This window comes from Trichechus manatus, unplaced genomic scaffold, assembly GCF_000243295.1.
Source record: "Trichechus manatus latirostris isolate Lorelei unplaced genomic scaffold, TriManLat1.0 scaffold00043, whole genome shotgun sequence".
Taxonomy (NCBI): Eukaryota; Metazoa; Chordata; class Mammalia; order Sirenia; family Trichechidae; genus Trichechus; species Trichechus manatus.
In genome coordinates this window covers 4,444,003-4,464,140 of record NW_004443979.1, presented here as the reverse complement: position 1 = coordinate 4,464,140, position 20,138 = coordinate 4,444,003, and the positions used below count along the sequence as shown (strand labels likewise).

The 20,138-nt window shown below is 38.1% G+C and overlaps 1 protein-coding gene across 1 annotated transcript in view; it reads right to left on the bottom strand.

The window, feature by feature from the left end:
• LOC111820579 (uncharacterized) overlaps window positions 1-17,636 on the bottom strand; it is a 35,590-nt gene extending 17,954 nt beyond the window's left edge. The window contains 2 exon segments of the mRNA XM_023731446.1: window positions 9,433-9,523; window positions 17,490-17,636. Of these exon segments, the coding sequence (XP_023587214.1) occupies window positions 9,433-9,523; window positions 17,490-17,636 (238 nt within the window).
• Between the last annotated feature and the right edge of the window lie 2,502 nt (window positions 17,637-20,138).

The window sequence follows — 20,138 nt, the reverse complement described above, 5'->3', positions numbered from 1 at the left end:
ATATATATATGCACTTCATTGGTTTTGCTTCTCTAGAGAATCCAGCCTAAGACATTTGGTACCGAGAGTGGTTCTAGAGAAACAAAATTATAAGAATGAGTTTTCTAAATTGGTTCTCAAGTCTGGCTAGTCTTAAAAGCGCTGATGACTCTGCCACCAAGTAGTAAATATGGCACCGCTAATCTATGGCATGAGGTGGTAATATTAATACGCAAAATACCACCACCAATAGATAAAGTATTGGTGAGAAGCAAGGCTCTGGGTGATTGCATGTTTGATACTTTTTTACAGTTTTGTCATAATGAGAAGTATAGGGAACCTGGTTGGTTTGTTGTATTTTTGCTAGACAAAATGATAAAATAAAGAGATGAGTTCAGAGCTTCAGAGCCACAGCTCAAGTGCCACATAAAAGACCTCAAAGTTGCCACTTATTTCCTGAAAGAAAGCCTTATTTCTAGTAGTAACAGAGCTGATACTGCTGAAAACCAAACCCAGAGTCTTATCATAAGAGTGGCTAAATTACAACACCAACTAAATTCTCAATCTCAAGTGGTGTCTGAAGTTAAAATGAGGGCATTCACCGGAAGAAATGGGGTCCTGAAACTTGGGATGAGGACATATGGGCAATAATCAGGAAGCAGGGGACATTGAGCCCTAAATTCCATTAAATCATTCCTGCCCTCTTACTCCCATCTGAAGAGATTACTCCATCTTTGTCTGCTAAGTCACCCTCTCCAGTAAAACCATTATCCCTTCTGTCCCCACCTAATGAGATTAACCTAGCTATGTCTGAAGAGCCTTTGTCTGGGATATCACCTGGGTGGCATCTGAGTCATCACCTGGGGCGATGTCTGAGTCATTGCCTGGGGCATAGCTGGGTTAGTTGCCTTACAAGACATTGCTGAATGTTCCTAGGACCCACACACCCCCATTCATTTTTGCTTCTAGCCCTATAACTAGACTTAAGTCCCAGTGAGTCCCAAAAGGTGAAGTACAAAGTGTGACCCAGGAGGAGGTACACTGAAGCATAGATCACATGGTTGCCTACACTAAACCAAGTTGAAGTACTAGACCTGCCTTGGTATACTATAGAAGACGGTATCCAAAGGCTTAGGGATATGGGCATGTTAGAGTGGATTTATCAGGTTAGGCCCACAGACCCACACATGAAGTGGCCAGAGAACACATCTTTTACCACAATGGTGAGCAACAAAGTTGTGAAGGGGGCCCCAGCATCCTTGAAGACTGCTGTGATTGCTATTTTATGTAAGTCACATTTGACAATGGGAACTGCCCTAACTGAATTAAGACACCTAACTACAACAGGGCTCACTGGACCCCGTGGTGGCAGGGGCCAAGTGGTGGCACTCAATCGACAAAGACAAGGTGGGTGTGGTTATCATAATGGACAGTGGAGTCAAAGCAGTCATCAGAATAGCCTAACTCGTATGGACTTCTGCGTTGGCTACTTAGTCATAGTGTCCCTAGGAGTGAAATAGATGGGAAATCTACTAAATATTTACATGGTCTGTATAAGCAGAAGAATTCTAGGTCAAGTGAACTGCAGTCTAACTTGAATTGCCAGAACAGAGAGTCAGGGCCCCTCAATCAATTTGTAGACTTGAGTGACTTTACAGGCCCACAATGACAGGGAGGCTGGGTCCCCTTGAGGAAGGACCACATTACACTGCCAAAAACGTATATTGTTACACTTTCTCCTAGCCTTTCCCGAAAGGATCTACAGCCTTTTAAGAGAGTGACAGTTCATTAGGGAAAAGGAAATAATCAGATTTTCAGGGATTATTGGATACTGGCTCTGAACTGACACTAATTCCAAGAAACCCAAAATGTCACTGTGACCCACCAGTCAGAGTAGGGGTGTATGAAGGTCAGGTTATTAATGGAGTCTTAGCTCAGGTTCATCTCACAGTGGGTCCAGTGGGTCCCTAAACTCATCCTGTAGTGATTTCCCCTGTTCCAGAATGCATAATTGGAATATATATACTCAGCAACTGGCAGAACCCCCACATTGGATCCCTGACATGTGGACTAAGGGCTATTATGGTAGGAAAGGCCAAGTGGAAGCCATTAGAACTACCCCTACCTAGGGAAATTGTAAACCAAAAGCAATACCACATTCATGGAGGGATTGTAGAAATTACTGCCACCAGCAAGGACTTAAAGTATGCAGAGGTGGTGATTCCCACCACATCCCCATTCAATTTGCTTATTTGACCTGTGCAAAAAACAGAGGAAACTTGGAGAATGACAGTTGGATTATTGTGAACTTAACCAGGTGGTGACTCCAATTGCAGCTGCTGTTCCAGATGTGGTTTCATTGCTTGAGCAAATTAATACATCTCCTGATACCCTATGCAGCAGTTCTACTCTGTCCTATAGGATTGCTATGAGTCGGAAATGACTTGACAGCAACAGGTACAGGTACCTGGTATGCAGCTATAGATCTGGCCAGTGCCTTTTTCTCGATTCCAGTTTTGAAGGAACACCAGAAGCAGTGTTGCCAGCAATACACCTTCACTGTCCTACTTCAGGGCTATATCAACTCTCCAGCCCTATGTCATAATTTAGTTTGCAGGGACCTTGGTCACCTTTCCCTTCCACAAGACATCACACTCATCCATTATATTGATGACTTTATGCTGAACAGACCTAGTAAGGAAGAAGTGTCAATGACTTTAGACTTATTGGTAAAACATTTGTGTGTTCAAGGGTGAGAAAGTAATTCCACAAAAATTCAGGTGCCTTCCTTCTCAGTGAAATTTCTAGGAGTCCAGTGGTGTGGGGCATTCTGAGATATTCCTTCTAAAGTGAAGGATAAGTTGTTACATCTGGCCCCTACTACAACTAAAAGGGAGGTACAACGCCTGGTGGGCCTCTTTGGATTTTGGAGGCAACCTATCCCTCAGTTGGGTGTGCTACTCAGTCTATTTATCAAGTGACTTGAAAAACTGCTAGTTTTGAGTGGAGCCCAGAACAAAAGAAGACTCTCTAACAGGTTCAGGCTGCTGTGCAAACCGCTCTGCCACTTGGGCCATATGATCTGACTGATCCAGTGGTGCTTGAAGTGTCAGTGGCAGATAGAGATGCTGTTTGGAATCTTTGGTAGATCCCTATTGGTGAATCACAGTGCACACCCTTAGGCTTTTGGAGCAAAGCTCTGTCACCCTTTGCAAATAACTACTTTCCCTTTGAGAAACAGCTTTTGGCTTGTTACTGGGCCTTAGTAGAGACTGAACGCTTAACCTTGGGCTACCAGATCACCATGTGGCCTGAGCTGCCCATCATGAACTAGGTGTTGTCTGATCCACACAGCCATAAAGTTGGACATACACAGCAGCACTCTATCATTAAATGGAAGTGGTATATATGAGATCAGGCCCAAGCAGGACCTGAAGGCACAAGTAAGTTGCATGAGGAAGTTGCAAGAGGAAGTTGCCTAAATGCCCATGGTCTCCACTCCAGTTACATTACCTGTCCTCTCCCAGTCTGCACCTATGGCCTCCTGGGGAGTTCCTTATGATCAGTTGACTGAGGAAGAGAAAACTCATGCTAGGTTTACAGATGGTTCTGTGCAAAAATGCAGGCACTACTCAAAAGTGGACAGCAACAGCATGGCAGCCCCTTTCTGGGACCTCCCTCAAGGACAGTGGTGAAGGGAAATCCTCCCAATGGGCAGAACTTCCAGCAGTGCACCTGGTTGCTCACTTTGCTTGGAAGGAGAAATGGCCAGATGTGCGACTGTATACTGATACATAGGTTGTGACCAATAGTTTGGCTGGATGGGCAGGAACTTGGAAGGAATATGGTTGGAAAATCGGTGACAAGGAGGTGAAGGAAAGAGGTATATGGATAGACTTCTCCGAATGGACCAAAGAAGTGAAGATATTTGTGTCTCATGTGAATGCTTACCATAGGGTGACCTTGGCAGAGGAGGATTTTAACAATCAAGTGGATAGGATGATGCATTTTGTGGAAAACAGTCATCCACTTTCCCCAGCCACTTCTGTCATTGCCCAATGGGCTCATGAACAAAGTGGCCGTGGTGGCAGGGATGAAGGTTATGTATGGGCTCAGCAACATGGACTTCCACTCACCAAGGCCAACTTGGCTACAGACACTCTGAGTGCCTAATCTGCCAGTAGCAGAGGCCAACAGTGAGTCCCCAATATGACACCATTCATCAAGGCAATCATCCAGCAACCTGATGGCAGGTTAATTACATTTGCTTCTGTCATAGAAAGGGCAGCATTTCTTTCTTACTGGGATAGACAGTTACTCTGGATACAGATTTTCCTTCCCTACACACAATGCTTCTACCAAAACTACCATCCATGGACTTACAGAATGCCTTATCCACCATCATGCTATCCCATACAGCATTGTCTCTGATCAAGGGACTCACTTCACAGCAAATGAAGTGCAGCAAGCAATGGGCCAATGCTCATGGAATTCACTGGTTCCCCATCATCCTGAAGCATCTAGCTTGATGGAATGATGGAATGGCCTCCTAAAGACACAATTATGGAGCCAGCTAGGTGGCAATACTTCACAGGGTTGGCGCAATGTTCTCTAGGAGGCTCTAAACAAGCATCCAATTATGGTGCTCTTTCTCCTATAACCAGAATTCACGGTTCCAGGAATCAAGGCCTGGAAGTGGGAGTGGCACCACTCACTATTACCCCAAGTGACCCACTCAAAAAATTTTTGCTTCCTGACCCTACAACCCTATATTCTGTGGGTCTAGAGGTCTTAGTTCCAAATGGAGGAATGCTCCCACCTGGAGACACAACACAGATTCCGTTAAACTGTAAGCTAAGAATGCCACTCAGCCACTTTGGGCTCTTCGTGCCACTGGATCAACAGGCAAAGAAGGAAGTTACCATATTGGCTGGTGTGTGATCCTGACTACCAAGGGGAAATAAGAATGGTGTTTCATAATGGAAGTAAAGAAGATTATGTCTGGAATACAGGAGATCCCTTAGGGCATTTTTAGTACTACCATGCCCTGTGATTAAAGTCAATGGAAAAAGAGCAATGCAATTCCATCATGACCGCTAAGGGCCCAGACCCTTTAGGAATGAAGGTTTGGGTCACCCCACCAGGTTAAGAACCATGACCAGCTGAGGTACTTGCTGAGGGTAAAGGAATACAGAATGGGTGGTTGAAGAAGGTAGTTCTAAATACCAGTTATGAGTATGTGACCAGTTGCAGAAATGAGGACTGTAATTGTTATGAATATTTCTTCTTTGTATGTGTGCATCAAATATTTTTGTTGTCTTCACTTATAAAATATAAAATGTAAATGGGGCTAGTGCATTTTAGGTTGTACACATGTTAGTTGTATTATGTGAGGCACAAGCATGATTTTGTAATTGTCTTTATTTAGAGATTGTGTATGTTTAAGGAGATGTGTACAGGTGCCAAATTGACAAGGGGTGGACTGTGATGGTTAAGGTTGTGTGTCAGCTTGGCTGGGCCATGATTCTCAGCGGTTTAACAGTTATGTAATGAAGTAATTTGGCAGTTATGTAACGATGCAATCTGGCAGTTATATAATGATATAATCATCCTCTATGATGTGATCTGAGGTGATCAGCCAATCAGTTGTAAGGGGAGTTTTCTCGGGGGTGGTCCTGCATCCAATATATATATTGATGTTCTGGCAAAGCTCACTTCCTGGCTCTGAATCCTGCATCCAGCTCATCATCATCTGACCTCTGTTTCTTGGGACTTGAGCCAGCGGCCTGCCATATTGCCTGCTGATCTTGGGATGGGTCAGCCTCCACAGGCTGTGGGCCAGCAACCTGCTGTCTTACCTGCCAATCTTCAATTCATCAGCCTCTGCAGCCCGTGAACCAGTGGCCTTACATCTGACCTGCCAATCTTGGGTTTGTCAAACTCTATAGCTACATGAGTCAGAAGCCTCCAGACTGACGTCTGACCCACGGACTTGGGACTTGTCAGCCTCTATAACCATGTGAACCATTTCCTTAATATATAGACATATACACACAGACACACATTTTTTTTTTTTTTTTTGCTTCTCTAGAGAACCCAGCCTATGACATTATCTATCACACAACTTTTGCCAATTCAACTTTTTACAGGCGTACAACTTATGGACAGCTATTACAATAATCAGCTGTGTAACCCTACCCTTATTCAATGTGATATTTTTTCATCATTGTTAACCCTACCCCCTTTCCCTCTCTCTCCTGCCCCTGGCAACCACTAGTAAATTTTGGTCTCTATACAATTGTCCACCAGTGACTTTTTACTGCCTCATGTGACTTGTGTGATGATTATATCACACTTCAACAATCTTCCTTCATTGTCTTTTATAATCATGAATTCATCATCAACATGTTTTCTCAGAAGTTATTTTTTCTCTATCTTCTTCTTTATAACCTCCTAATTTCAGTCCATGGAAGTGACCAGAGAATCCTTAAGATCTAATTCTACCCCACTACCTTTCCCCAAATCATCTTAATGTGGTGTTCTGGGAAATTTATGGAGTGCATCCTTGTCAAGGAAAGGTGGCATTTCTGTAAGGTAGCTCATTTCTCTTATTCATACCTCAGAATAATACCTTTACTCAAAGCTTAAAGAAGAAAAAATTTCACATTGTTCAACTTCATGGCTTAAGCAGGTCAACTCAAGGTATGGGAAAACCATGTCTTACCTACCAGGTCATTAGGAGAAACCTGAGGTGGTCACTCTGAACAAACTTGCCTATAAGAAGGTTAAAGAATGAAGTTCTACCCCTAAAGTTGTTCCCATGTCTTATGTGTGCCCTCTTTATAAGAAATTCTATCTTTGAGAACTTTGTTGTGAACAGTATTCCTCCTCCTAGGTCTGTTCATAATCATTACCATGAGATAGTGGGTCTAAGAATCTTGTAAGAAAAACCCTGTGGTCTCTAAGAAAGCTTCTAGCTCCTATTCAGAGCCTCCTTGCCCAGTCCCAGGTAATATTCTTTATCCCAAGTAAAGGTAGCCAGGCACCTCCAAACACCTCAGAAAATGCATCTTCTGCTCTCAGAGCTTTGGGAGGGGGTATTTTATAATTTAATTTTTTTTAAATATTATGTTTTTGAATAGATAATACATTCACATGGTTCAAAAGTTAATATGGCATAAAAGGTATACATTCAGAAGCTATATTTCATTCCCTTTCCCCATCCACCCCACTAGCCATGCTGCACCATATAGGTTCGTACCTGCACTGGTTTCTTAAGGATTCTTCCAATGTTTTAATGCATATACAAGCATAGATTAATCCATATTCTTATTTTCCTACATTTCTTATACAAAAGGCAATATACTGTATACATGTTCTGCACCTTGCTTTTTTCATATAAAAATATATCTTGGAGATCACTCCATATCAGTACACAGAAGAATTTATTAAATGATATAGAGTATCCTTATAGACGGACACTGAGGAAGTTTCCTAACTCTTATCATTACAAATAATGCTGCCATGAAAAATGTGTCTATATGTCCTTTTGTACATGTACAAGTATATCTGTAGAATAAAGTTCTAGAAGCAGAACTTCATAGGATTTTGGTTAAATACCTCTGTTTTAACACTTATCAAAGAATATCCTATATGTTATTTAGTGCTGTCTGACTTTCTCCTCCAACTTTATGAGTTTCTGGAAGGAATGGACTGTGTTTCCTTCGTCTTTGCATCCACAGCCCCCAGCACAGTGCCTAGCATGTAAATGCTGAGTACAAACTAAACTTCCCAGTGTTATATAACCTTGAGAACATTAAAGTAACCCCTCAACTTATAAGGCTGAGATCTAGGGTATAGATTAAGAGGCACTTCTGAATTTCTATTTAAAGATGAAAATGGGGCTCATAAAATGCCACACCAGATACAAGTATTGAATAAGGAGTGGAAGTTTCAAGGATGAGGACATCTCTTCAAATCCAGGGACTGGGTCAATGTCAGGTAAGTTTTCTGGATCAATCACACATAGAGAAGCTGACTGGTAAAATGGAGAGGACATCCAGAGAACTCCTGCCACCAGTGACTGAGAACAGCACTCCATTAGAAGCCTGACCCAAGCTATGGAGTAAAGATAAATGCACACCTGGATTAGAATCTGAGCAGAAAGGATGTGTGTGTGTGTGTGTGTGCGTGTGTGTGTGTGTGATGACTCCAATTCAGTTTCATTTCCATTCTCATGACAGCCTGTGTGAGTGGTTATTGATTTTGCTCTGCAGCCCCCACACTTGTCAGGAAGACTGCTAGCAAGGAGCCTTGGTGAAAACTCAGACCCAGTCCCAAACTGACAGCAGCCGTACTTACCCGGCTATTTCCTCACCATCCTAGTGCTGCCCTCAGCCACTGCTGCTCTCCTAATGCATAGGCTTATTCCCTCTCTCCACTAGGTCATCACTAACAATCTCAGCTGCCAAGTTTGAAGAGATGGAATGGCAGACAGATGTGTCACACACAAAACTCATCCTAGCCCGTGTCAAAATCCCTGCCTCTCACAAACTGTTGGTGAAAAGCAAATTGGTACAACCTCTTTGGTTTTATCAATAATGTGGCAATACTATTCAAAAATTTTGAATGTATTTTTATCTAGCAATTCCACTTCAAGGAACTGATTCTACAAATACACTTATGAAAGTACACAAAAAGTATCATATGCTCTCTTAAGTGTTATTTGGAAAATCAAAAAGAATTAAACAAAATAACCTAAATATCCATCTATAGGGGAATGGTAATACCCATAATACCGTATTATATAATATTCTGTGCAGCTATGGGAAGAATCAGGTAGACCCATATATAGGGCATGAAACAATAGTCAAAACACATTGTTAAGTGAACAAACGCAAGTTACATGGAATGGCAAATATATTGTATGTTCTTATTTGTGATTTAAAAAAAAATATGCTGGCATATGAATAAAAATGTCTGTAAAAATGCACAATAAACTATTACTAATGGTTACCACTGGGGAATAGGATTGAGGGGGCTGGAGGAAAAGAAAAGTACTGGGGAAAAATAGCTATGGTTGACTTTAATTGATGCTCGTAGAACTGACTTCAGCACTGTGGGCATATACTCAAAACTCAAGTCATACAAGCAGCTTAATAAAATGTTCTGTGATTGCAAAAATCAATGTGTTGAACTTTCAGGCCATTGGTGAAGTTGTCAATAATTTTAGTATCACTCTTGATCACCCACAAACTTCCACTTGTCACTTACCGGAACACATCTTTTAAGGAATGCTTTTTACTTCTAATATTGTATTTCCTGCAAGAAGTCCCATGCAATGGACTTAAAAATCATATTTTACAAGGTTAGGGAGAAGTGAAGAAGAAAAGACAAGCTCATATTATGCAAATGTCCTGCTGCTAAAGAAGAGACTGCTCAGGGGAGACTTACAGAAAGTGGTAGATTCTGACATTAGGTTTTCAAATCCTGATAATTGGAGCCATTCAGTCAGTCTCTTTGCCTGATCCTGAAGAAAGAGAACCTGAGACAAGAAGCAAGAAGATGAGAAAACGTCAAGGCAAAGGAAAAAAAAAAACAAAACTTGGAGATACAATTGGCAATAGACTCAATATAGGTCCTATTGAGGTAAGGCTTTAATCAAAAAGCTCAACGGTAGCAAAATTTCATTTGGAACATTAATTTCCAGGTCACCTACCTTTTCTAAGACTTCCAGTTGCTAAGATGATGAAGTCCTTGGTTACTAATCTAACAAAGTTACCCAGTGTAAAAGAACTTTTAGCAATTTGCCTTTCTTTCTGCAATGCAGGAAAGAAAAAAAGAAAAAGTGGTGGAGTGTGCAATGTTAATTTAAATGCCCTGTTGTATTAGTGCTCTTCTCTCTACACAGTATTTTGTGTGTGAAAATGTAGAAAAACCTACATTTTCTTGGTAGTAAAATTGTAAGTTTATACTAGAAGTTAATAGACATGTCAAGCAAATAAAAAAATTCATCTGCTGTGATTATAACCAGGTCTAGTTTATGGAAGCAATCCCAGCCTGAAATTCATAAACAGCCTTAAGAGATTTTCAGACCCAAAGCATACTTTTGAGACTAGCCCCAAAAACTTTGAGTGCTTCCACTTTACAACTAAATTCTAAAACACAATAATCATTGGAATAAGAAAAAGAGGAGGGAGTGTTAAAAAAAAAAAAACAGCAAATGAGGGGAAAACAACAGAAATTAAGAAAAAATAAAGAAAATAGCGTTATTGCAATAGTCATAGGCTTGCCTGCCTAATTTAATTCACTTTAACCAGTTTATCTCCGATAATTATTCTAAAAAGAATGTAACTTTATAAGAAAATTTTGCTTCTATGGAATTAATAGGTCCTAAGAATGTTTGATAATTTAATTTCAAATATATGTGTTGGTGTCATTTGGGATTTTGAGGCACCAGCCCTAGTATTTAGATCTGGGTATCCAGAAATGTGTTCTCTTGACAACTAAGGTAAAGTTAAAATGCACATTGACCCTAGTTACTGGAATGGTATGGATAAAAGTATATTTTTGGACTCATTTCTCCAGATAATGTTCCATGAAGACCCTGCCAAAGTCCACTGGGTTAAGATACCTCTTCAAATGCATTTTTGTACGGAATTGTTTTCTCCTTTGAACCATCAATCAACTTTATTTTGTGCAGTTTCTCCAATACAAGCCTATTTGCCCCTCGTGTCTTAGCATCGTAGCATCCTCTCATCAGAATATTGGTTAGGTTCCCTAGTGTGAATCACTTATCCAGTTGCTGGCCTGATTACTAACATGTTTTTGAGATTTGTGAAATGTGGCAGATAAACAGCTTTATGCTGTGTGCAGCTTGGAGAGCAGCCAATGTCTGCCTGCCTATACAGTATATTTATTCTCCTTCCTCAAATATCTCTTCCATACAGAGAAGCTGTATTTTAAGACTAAAATCAGTGTAGAATGCAATCCAGTAATGTCGCTGCAGAAAACAGCAGGTGCTCATCCACTCATTTGCAGTGATTCTTGCAGTGAAGAAAGTGAATCAATGATTCACCCAATGGACAAAGAACTATCACCGCGAATATTTGGAAAACTCTGATGTGGAAAAGAAATATTCCCATCTAAAGATGCGCTCTGATTTTAGAAAGCAAAACCTCCTGCAAGAAAATCTGAAATGTCGTTGAAGTGCTCTGGTTGTACCTGCAGTAAGCAACGGCATGTTCCCTCTCTCCCTGCTTCCTCTGTTTTATTGCTTTTGTGTTGTACTTCTAAAATAAATATCAATAAATCATTGCAGTTAGATACTCTAATATAGACAGAAATGTACTTGACTCCCTACAGTCATTACAATTGGAGGGGACTCTGATTAGGATGCTTTACTTAATTAAGTGATATCGTCTAAAGAGAGTTCTTCCCTCCATTTTCTGTTTAACAGTCTTATAAAACACCAACAGAGGAAATTCATTCTGTTGTTTGCTTTCCTTATTGTAAACGGTTTCTTCTCATTCATATTTTACAGAAGAAGATGTCGTGTTAATGAAACGGCTAATAAGCCAAAGACTGGTTCAGCTACACACAGGGCATTGTTCAAATCAGCCCCAGCTACACTACACTGGGAACATTTTCTTCCCTCGTCCCAAGAATGTATTTTTAATTTTAATTTTATAACATCAGTAACTTGAAAGTAAAGCTGGTGCAAAAGAATTTTTTTTTCTGAGAAATTGTACTTAATCTAGTGTGTGGATAGTTCAGCAGAGACCTTAAAAATCTGTTTCTTTGAGAATATAGAAAAAATGGGCAAAGAATAAGCAATCCTTATGCATAAGATGTTACTTGTGAGGCACTTTGATTTTACTGAAAGAAGTCATTACATTTGGATTGCCAATACAAATATGATTATATATGTTTTCTAAATAAAATGTTATTATGTTGCAACTGAACTCATCCATTTATTGTTTGTTTACCTAATGCTCAAACGCATGTTTTATTCATAAATGTCTGGGAGAAAAAAATTTTGCTTGATAATCACACCAAGCATATTTAACAAAAGCGATTCTCCTTTTATTAGTGAACAAGTTTAAGCAGAATGATTTCATTTTTTTTTTTTTTCCATTTAGTTAATTCAGACTTGCAGGATCCTCAGCATACAGCTTTTGTTTCTCCCGCTGCTGCCTTTTATGCCTTTAATGTATGCATGCCTATCCACTGATGGGAAAATATCATTTCCTGCAACTCTTCCTTTTTCCTTCTTGACTGTTCTCTCAGTTTGATTTCTGATTTTGGTTAGTTTTCACTACTTAGTTCTGTCAAATTACTTTATGTGTAAGACAAATCAGTTGAAGCCAACTAAATAATTCACTATCTTGTTGCAGATTTTAAACTCTTTCATTAGAGTAAATCTGAATTCTAAGCAAATTTCCTCATTCCTTTTAAAATAAATAAAATAGAAGTATATTAATGTTTTTAAAGAAATGCAAAAAATTGTCTAGCATAGAAAGTAGTCAAGATAGTGAACATTTATTAATACCTATAAAGTTGTATTCATTACCAAATTAACAAAATCTTCGCAACTTTAGCAAAAAAAAAGATCATATGTTGAATTTAGCAACTGTATTTCTATTAAAAAGCAACATTAAGTATAAACACTCTTAGATGAATTCAGCTAGCTTAAAATAGGTGTCTTTTACCTGAACACAATATTCGTCTAAAAGCATTTAACAATCTGTAAAATTTAAATAGAAATGTCTTAAGATATAAAAATGAATATTAATTAATCACATGCAAGAGGCTTTAAACTAATTGCCAGCTTTATAACGAACACTTTATAACATTGCTAAGAACCTGAATTGTTTTAATTCTGAACCTATGTAGCGAGGCCATTTATCAAGCAAAATAATAATAGTAATAATAATAAATCATATTTGCCAAATGAGTTAATAACGTTATATGACTCTAAGGTTTGCTTTTGTTCTGTTTTAGCTGCATACCACTAGTCCTGCATAAAGTCACCACATGGAAACATTCTGACATTACATCATTTTTTCTTAACTCCCAAGCATTTCCATCAGCTCTACGTAGAAAAATAACGTGCCCCCGGCCATGTTACCCAAAGTGAATTCCAGAAGTTGCTTTTATTTTTTTTAAAAGATGCTGTCTATTAAAAAACTAATCTTAAATTAATTCTACAGTTCATTACATTTTAAGGTTTTTTTTTCTAATTTTATAACCTAGATAATTTTTACAACCAAAGCCTAGTTAGCCTACTTTCTGTTAAACTTCTTCACAGATTTTCTTTAAGCTCTTCATTTAAAAGGGTGCCTTTGTCCTGAAACTAAACATATGACATTCCTACCCCCTAAGAAATTTTTTGAGGAATAGAGTAACAAGTAAATTCTGATAGAAGTTTTATTCCATTCTCCTATTTTGTTAATTTCTTTTAAAATAATTTTTAAAAATAAAGAATGTGTCTTTTTTTCTTAAGACTTTAAGATGAATGAGAATTCCATCTAATGGAGTGCCACTGAAGTCAGAGTGGCCACTGGATGATTATCTGGCAGAAGAATATGAGTCTTATGTCACCCAAACCAATTATTTTTATCAAATGACTTCTCTATCTAAATTGTTTACTTTAAGAAATAATGATTTTAGAGTCAAACAGTTATTATAATATGCATTTTTAGACCATTACTCTTCCACTTCTTATAATCAAATTAGATGCAACAGAGCCAATTTTAGGCTCTTAGTTGTTGAAACTGCTTTTCACCGGACCAGCGAGCATTTGTAGCTAATGCTCCAATCCTGACAGGCAAATACATTGGATTTTTAAAATATTAAATGCAAATATGACTATGCCTTTAACATAGTAAGAAAAAAATTCTCTAGTAAGGAGAAAATTTTACATCCTAATATAGTCATTTTCTGTGTTTCTAAGACCAGTGTTCTAAAGCATTTGTCATCAAAGCTGTCTCTTTAAAGCAATAGGAAAGAGCAAATTTCCTAAAGAGAACCTAGCTAAGAGACACCCTTCAATGAAGTAGATCAATTTGTGCAAAGAAGAGGACAAAGAGAAAAGTTTAGTATGAGAGAAGATAGTTCCTTGAAACTATTTTTTTTTTCTTTCTACAGAAACGTATAATGATTCTCAAGAAAGAAAATAATTAGCAATAAGCCTTCTTAGGGGGTAGAGGGAGAAAAAAACATCTTGTGTGATATGGCAGGAGGAACCACAGAGATCAAAACACAACAAACAAACAAAATCATAAAAACCAGGCTGTATTTGTTTTCTTCTAAAGCACATTTCCTTTTGGCAAGAGATCACTGCAGAGTCCGATGAGTAAATTACTGCCGTCAACCAGTTGTACTTTATAAATATAGGAGAATGGATCATCAACTCATTTGATAGGCAATCCTCTTATTAATAGCACCAGTTTCATATCATTTTTGCCTCTAAAAAGTGCAGCTATTAGGCAGACATAAATTAGGGGAAGAACTTATAAGCCATTGTCAAGATTTATATATTTCTGATTCAAGTTAAATATGTTTTTATCAAAGCATCTTACGAATCTGTTTGAAGCACCTCAGTGGACCAGAGTGCTCTGTCTCTAATTGAGAATACAACATTAACAAAGAATCTATCCCCGCCAAAAAATAGGATGCAGAAAAAAAGGAAAACAATGCTGTTTATAACGAAGAGATTATTAACTTCACAAAAATATGGCAAAAGCAAAATTTTTGCCCTAGTAGAACAATTCCTGATAAAATATAAATGAAACTAAAGCAAAACTTCTTGGCAGGACCAGGCATTAAATGAATTGTAGAAATAGAATACTGTTAAGTATGGCATATTCTTTTAAAACATGTATGATACAGATACAGATGTTAATGTAGTTAACTTGGTTCAGTATTATGTTAATAGGAAAATAGCGATAATGTATCACTTCATTATTTGTAATGTATCAATTAATCATTCATAATATAATGGCTCAACAGTCCAGGAAAAGCCCAGTTATCTTTCACAAGCACAATAACCATATATAAATTGTATAATAATACAAATTCATGCTCTAAATTTTATTTTTAAAATTACTAATTTTTCTCCTTCAAAATTAAAATTAAAAAATATATTAAGCTTAAATCCCCCTAAAACACAAATAGAACAACATTTACGGACTTTCAAGGTCTTATTTTTATAACAATGACTGAAAAATAATTATTGGAAAGAGTAATTAAAATACAACATATATTTTAATGACTCAAATGTTTATTTCCAGTTCTTTTTGCATCAAGACTGTGGGAAATTTGTATTATGAAGATCAGATGGTGCACTGATGTGAGAAATGTTGCAAAGCATCCTGTTGATTGGTTCTAATTAACTGCAATGCTCTTGTGTTCTCAGTTTTAGCCGGCACACACTACACAATGCCTTTTATTTTGCTTTGAATGGATTTTTACTTAAAAACAGCTGATCTCAATATACACAGCATTCTGGGCTTTTTTCTTTTTTTTTCCCCCTCTTAAAATATTCCTGCAATATTTTCTTTTCAATTTTAAAAAATAAATTTGAAAATATTTCTAAAGCATAAAGTATAATCAGTTAAATTAACAGCACTCATGCAGTCTTTCACATGTATCTTGCATGTTCTATAGTACATGATTACATTCTCAAACCACATTTCAATTCCTCTTTAAAAGTTATACATCTGAGAATGGTGTACACAGGAAATTCTGAAAAGCAATTTAGAGCACGCTGCTAATTTTATACTTTTAAAAAACATTTGTAATCAGACTACTAAATAGAGCAGCACACCACAGAGCTAACACATGAAACCATGAGCAAGAGATGGGAAGGATTCCAAAATTTAAAGTATTAAATAAAATTCTTTGCACTCACCTTTTTCTGATGATTTAAGCTCACCCAGCCCTGACAGAGAGAAGTCATGAATTTTCATCAACTTCACACATGTCACACATTTAAAAACATTTCAATTGGCCCTGGAAGCGCGCTGTGAGTCTCTGAAGCACAGTAAGAGTGTTGTGATGCTTTGAGGGTACAAACCCTAAGAACCAGCAGAGTTCTACAAGTTACATTACTAATGTAAACAGACCCGTAAGTGAAAAGCAAAGAGCATTAAGAAATAGGAATTTTCCAAGGAAATGCAGAATTTAAAATAAGGAGGGTATTTCTTTTTAGAAGCAATGCACTTTCTGTAATTTTAAGGGCTACAATTTTATCCCTGCGCTAGCTTTCTGGGAACACACAATAATTTGACCTCAGAAACAAAATCATTTTGAACAGGAAAATCCATAAGCTAAAAATTAGAGCTAAGTCATTAATTTAGCCTAGTAGACCCTGAAAGTAAGTTAGTTTCTTTTTGTTCATATGAGGATAAAACGTGGCTTATGTGAGCAGAAAGGCCACTATTTCAGAACAGCTACTGACATTCTACTAGCTATTTCCAGCAGGGAGGCTAAGTGTATTAAGTGTAGTGCAATAAAAACAGAATTTTACCCTAAATAACACATCTGGGAATTATCTTCCAAAGACTGCGTTCCTTTTAAAATTGTGAAGTGTCATTAAAATGAGGTAAGAAATAAATATTAGGTGACACTAATGAGTGTAAACAAAGCCAAAAGTCATAGAATGGTATAAATAAAGTGGCATTACAAATAATTTACACTGTGCCTCTCACTTTACAACTGAGGAAACTGAGGCTCAAAGAGGTAAAGTGACTTCCCCAAGGTCTTACAAAGACTAAATTGTAAAGCTAAACGACAGGCAAGGCTCTTCACTCTTCATAGCACTCTTTCTACAACACTACACAGTCTTTCAACACAGTAACAAAAATGACAGCTCAGGTGGATGTCAATCAGATAATGAAGTAAAACAATGAGCAATGTCCTCTCGACCCTAAGAGGTATGTGCAGGGCATACAAAATTAATCAGCCGCCTTTAACCTAGTGTGAAGAGTCCTTTCCCTCAAAAGATGCCTTTTTTGGAAAATATCTTTAGATCTTCATTCTTGCTAGTTTGAGGATTTGTTTCCAGTTAATGAAAACCGGCTCTATAACACTCTTAGACCAAGCAGGCAGTTAAAAACAATCACTATACAATCTCACTGTCTCTAGTCTGTCCCACTTCCAATCTATTCTCCACTCTGCTGACCACATGGCCTTTCTGAAATGCACATTCGATTATGTTCAAAAATTTTCTCTGGCTTTTCAACTCCTACAAGATAAGATTTATATTCTTTCGTCTGCATTCAAGGGTCTTCAGAATATTTAGTCCATACTACCCCTCCGTTTTTATGCCCAGCACTCTGCTCACACTTTATGGTCCAGCTATACAAACTAGGTATGATTCCCTAAACCTGATGTGCCTTCTCATTACTTCTGGGCCTTTGTGCATGCTGTTTCCTCCACCTAGAATGCCTGATAAAACCTGTTCCTCCTTCAAAAGTGAGCTCAAGCATCACCTTTTCTCCACCTACCAGACACAGATGCTTCTTCTCCTGGGATTCCCCTGCATCTTGCACAGACCTTGCTTTCCGGCACTTACTGCATTGAACAATTTTCTGTTTACATGCCTGTCTCCCCATGGGCGTTGTTTTTGAGGTCAGAGACATCTTTTTCTCCATGCCTAGCACATTGCCTGGTGTAAGCACTCAGTGAGTGTTTACTGATTGAATAAATGAGGGAATAAATAAACCACCATATTTTTTCTTATCACAAAATCTTTAAGCCTTAGGGTGACATCCTGTAGTTCTTCTGTATAATGTTTAAATTGGACACACATTGACAACAGTATATTTGCACCAACCGCTGTTATTGGTTTCTATCAACCGTTTTCTCCAAGTACAATTTTTAAAGCACTCTCTCACTATAGGGAGTTGATTTTGGCATGAGGTTGGTGGCGAAGTACCAACTCCTATCTACATGTTAATGAAGAGAAGAATTCTTGGGTAAACAGTGGGTTGTTGTTGTTTCAGACATTGGTAAAGAGCATTCCCTTTTAGGGTTCCATTTCTTATTAGGAACACAAGTTGAAGAATTACCTACAGCCCACTAATGTTGTAAATGGCTCAAGATTATGTACATGTTAAGAGAAGAATATACTGACAAATTATTTTTAATTTTTTTTATATAAAAAGAAAGTGGTATCAGTATCTTCATGCCAAGTTAATACTTTAAAAGAGAGTTTTCAGTTTTAAACAAATGAAATTTAAATTTAAGACTACTTGTTATTTGGGGCTCTATTGCTGTCTTCTTCCAGTCTTTCCTATCTGAGCAGACACTGTTGAGGTGCAAATTTATTCTAGGGAGCCTGCTCAGCGGAAGCCAGGGATGCCCTTGGTACCTAAGCACATATTTTCCACTTGAAATAAGACCCTCATACTTATTGATAAAAGGCTTCACATTCAAAATGTAAAGGAATTTGTCAGTATATTCTTCCTTAATATGAACATAACCTTAAGCCAGGCCCCCAAGTCAGTGACATGACCAGTGAAGAGATGTTCTGGTAGTTATTTGGGCCACTATAAGGCACACTGTATCCCAACTCTGAAGCCACTTCCACTCTGTTGATTCTCCCATGACTCCACTCCATCGGCTCCATTGTGCCCCGGGTTACAGCCCCTGCTCAAATGTGAGGAATGCCCACTAAGGGGTGGAAGCTAGGTGCATGGTCATAGTAGACACTGCTCCTGTGGAACGGGCCCCCTTGGTCATCAGACCACCTTCCACCGAGCAGCTGTATGTGCCATTATGATTAACAATCAACACGTTTTCCTGGTAGATGAGACCACACTGGCCAATTTCCACCCTCACTCCCTATCCCACACCTCCTAAGGACTGGCAGGATTTGTGACCTTGTGGCTCCTTCACCGCTTCGCTTCAGAAGATGGCTTCCCTTTAGTATGGTGGGTGTGCTTTAGAAAGTTTAAGTCTTGAATGTAAAAATAAATTAACTTTAACAATTTCCAAGTTGTTAATTCCTAGGGTCCATTTGGTGTTGTATCTGAGTTTTGGAGGTTTTTGTTTGTTTTAAACCTGACAGCATCACCTCAGTTTCTAATCTGAATAGTCAGGAAAATACGAGCAGGGGACTCCTCAGTTGCTAACTAGTATAGTATGGGGCTACATTTCTGTCATTTTGAGTCAAACCCACCGAGAATTTTAATAATTCTTTGTTCACATAAAAAGAAAAAAATGCTAGTACTCTCTTATCTTTATATTTTGATTATCATAGAAAGGATCATAACAGGGTATAGTCATTCATTTGGCAAATATTTATTATGCAACTATTATATGCTATACCAGGCACTATATGAGGTACTATATAAAGTAATGATTATTAGATACAGGGGCAGAGAAAATATGGTTGTTTATAGCTCTAAATTTAAGAATGTGGAATGTGACCACTACTTAAGTTTGGAAATCCTGGTGGCTTATTGTTACAAACTACGGCTGCTAACCAAAAGGTTGGCACTTTGAATCCACCAGGTGCTCCTTGGAAACTCTGTGGGGCAGTTCTACTCTGTCCTATAGGGTTGCTATGAGTCAGAATAGACTTGATTGGCAACGGGTTTTTTTTTTTACATAAGTTTGGAATTTCCTTCTGTCCATTTGCTATCTGTTCCCTTGGGAAAAAAACTTCCCCGGTAGGAAGTGATAATCAAGATAGAAAATGTTCATTAGCGTAAATTCCAACTTTATAACTTAATAAGCAAGAAAGAAATAGAAATGTCTCTAACTAGGGTGGGGCCATTTGAAAGTTCTTCATAAACTCATAAAAAGACATAACCGTCAGTTTTCTTAAGGGTCTGGAAATGAATCCATTATATGAAAATGACTCTTACTAGCAAGACCAAGTAATGATTTGCATTATAAGCTAATAAAATGGGGGATTAGGCATATTTGTACAATAGGTCTTTTTTTACTCACTTTTATACAGATTCTCTCCCATTCCTGCTTAAATGAACTTGGAAGATTGTTCACTATTCAGTACTGTTTAAATTATAAGGCACAAATCTGTCATCTGGTTTTTAAATATTTTTCCCTTTTGGCAACGTAGATGACTAATGTCTATCTCCATTCTTTAAGAATACACGAATGTAATGATAGTATAATTTTGAAAAAAA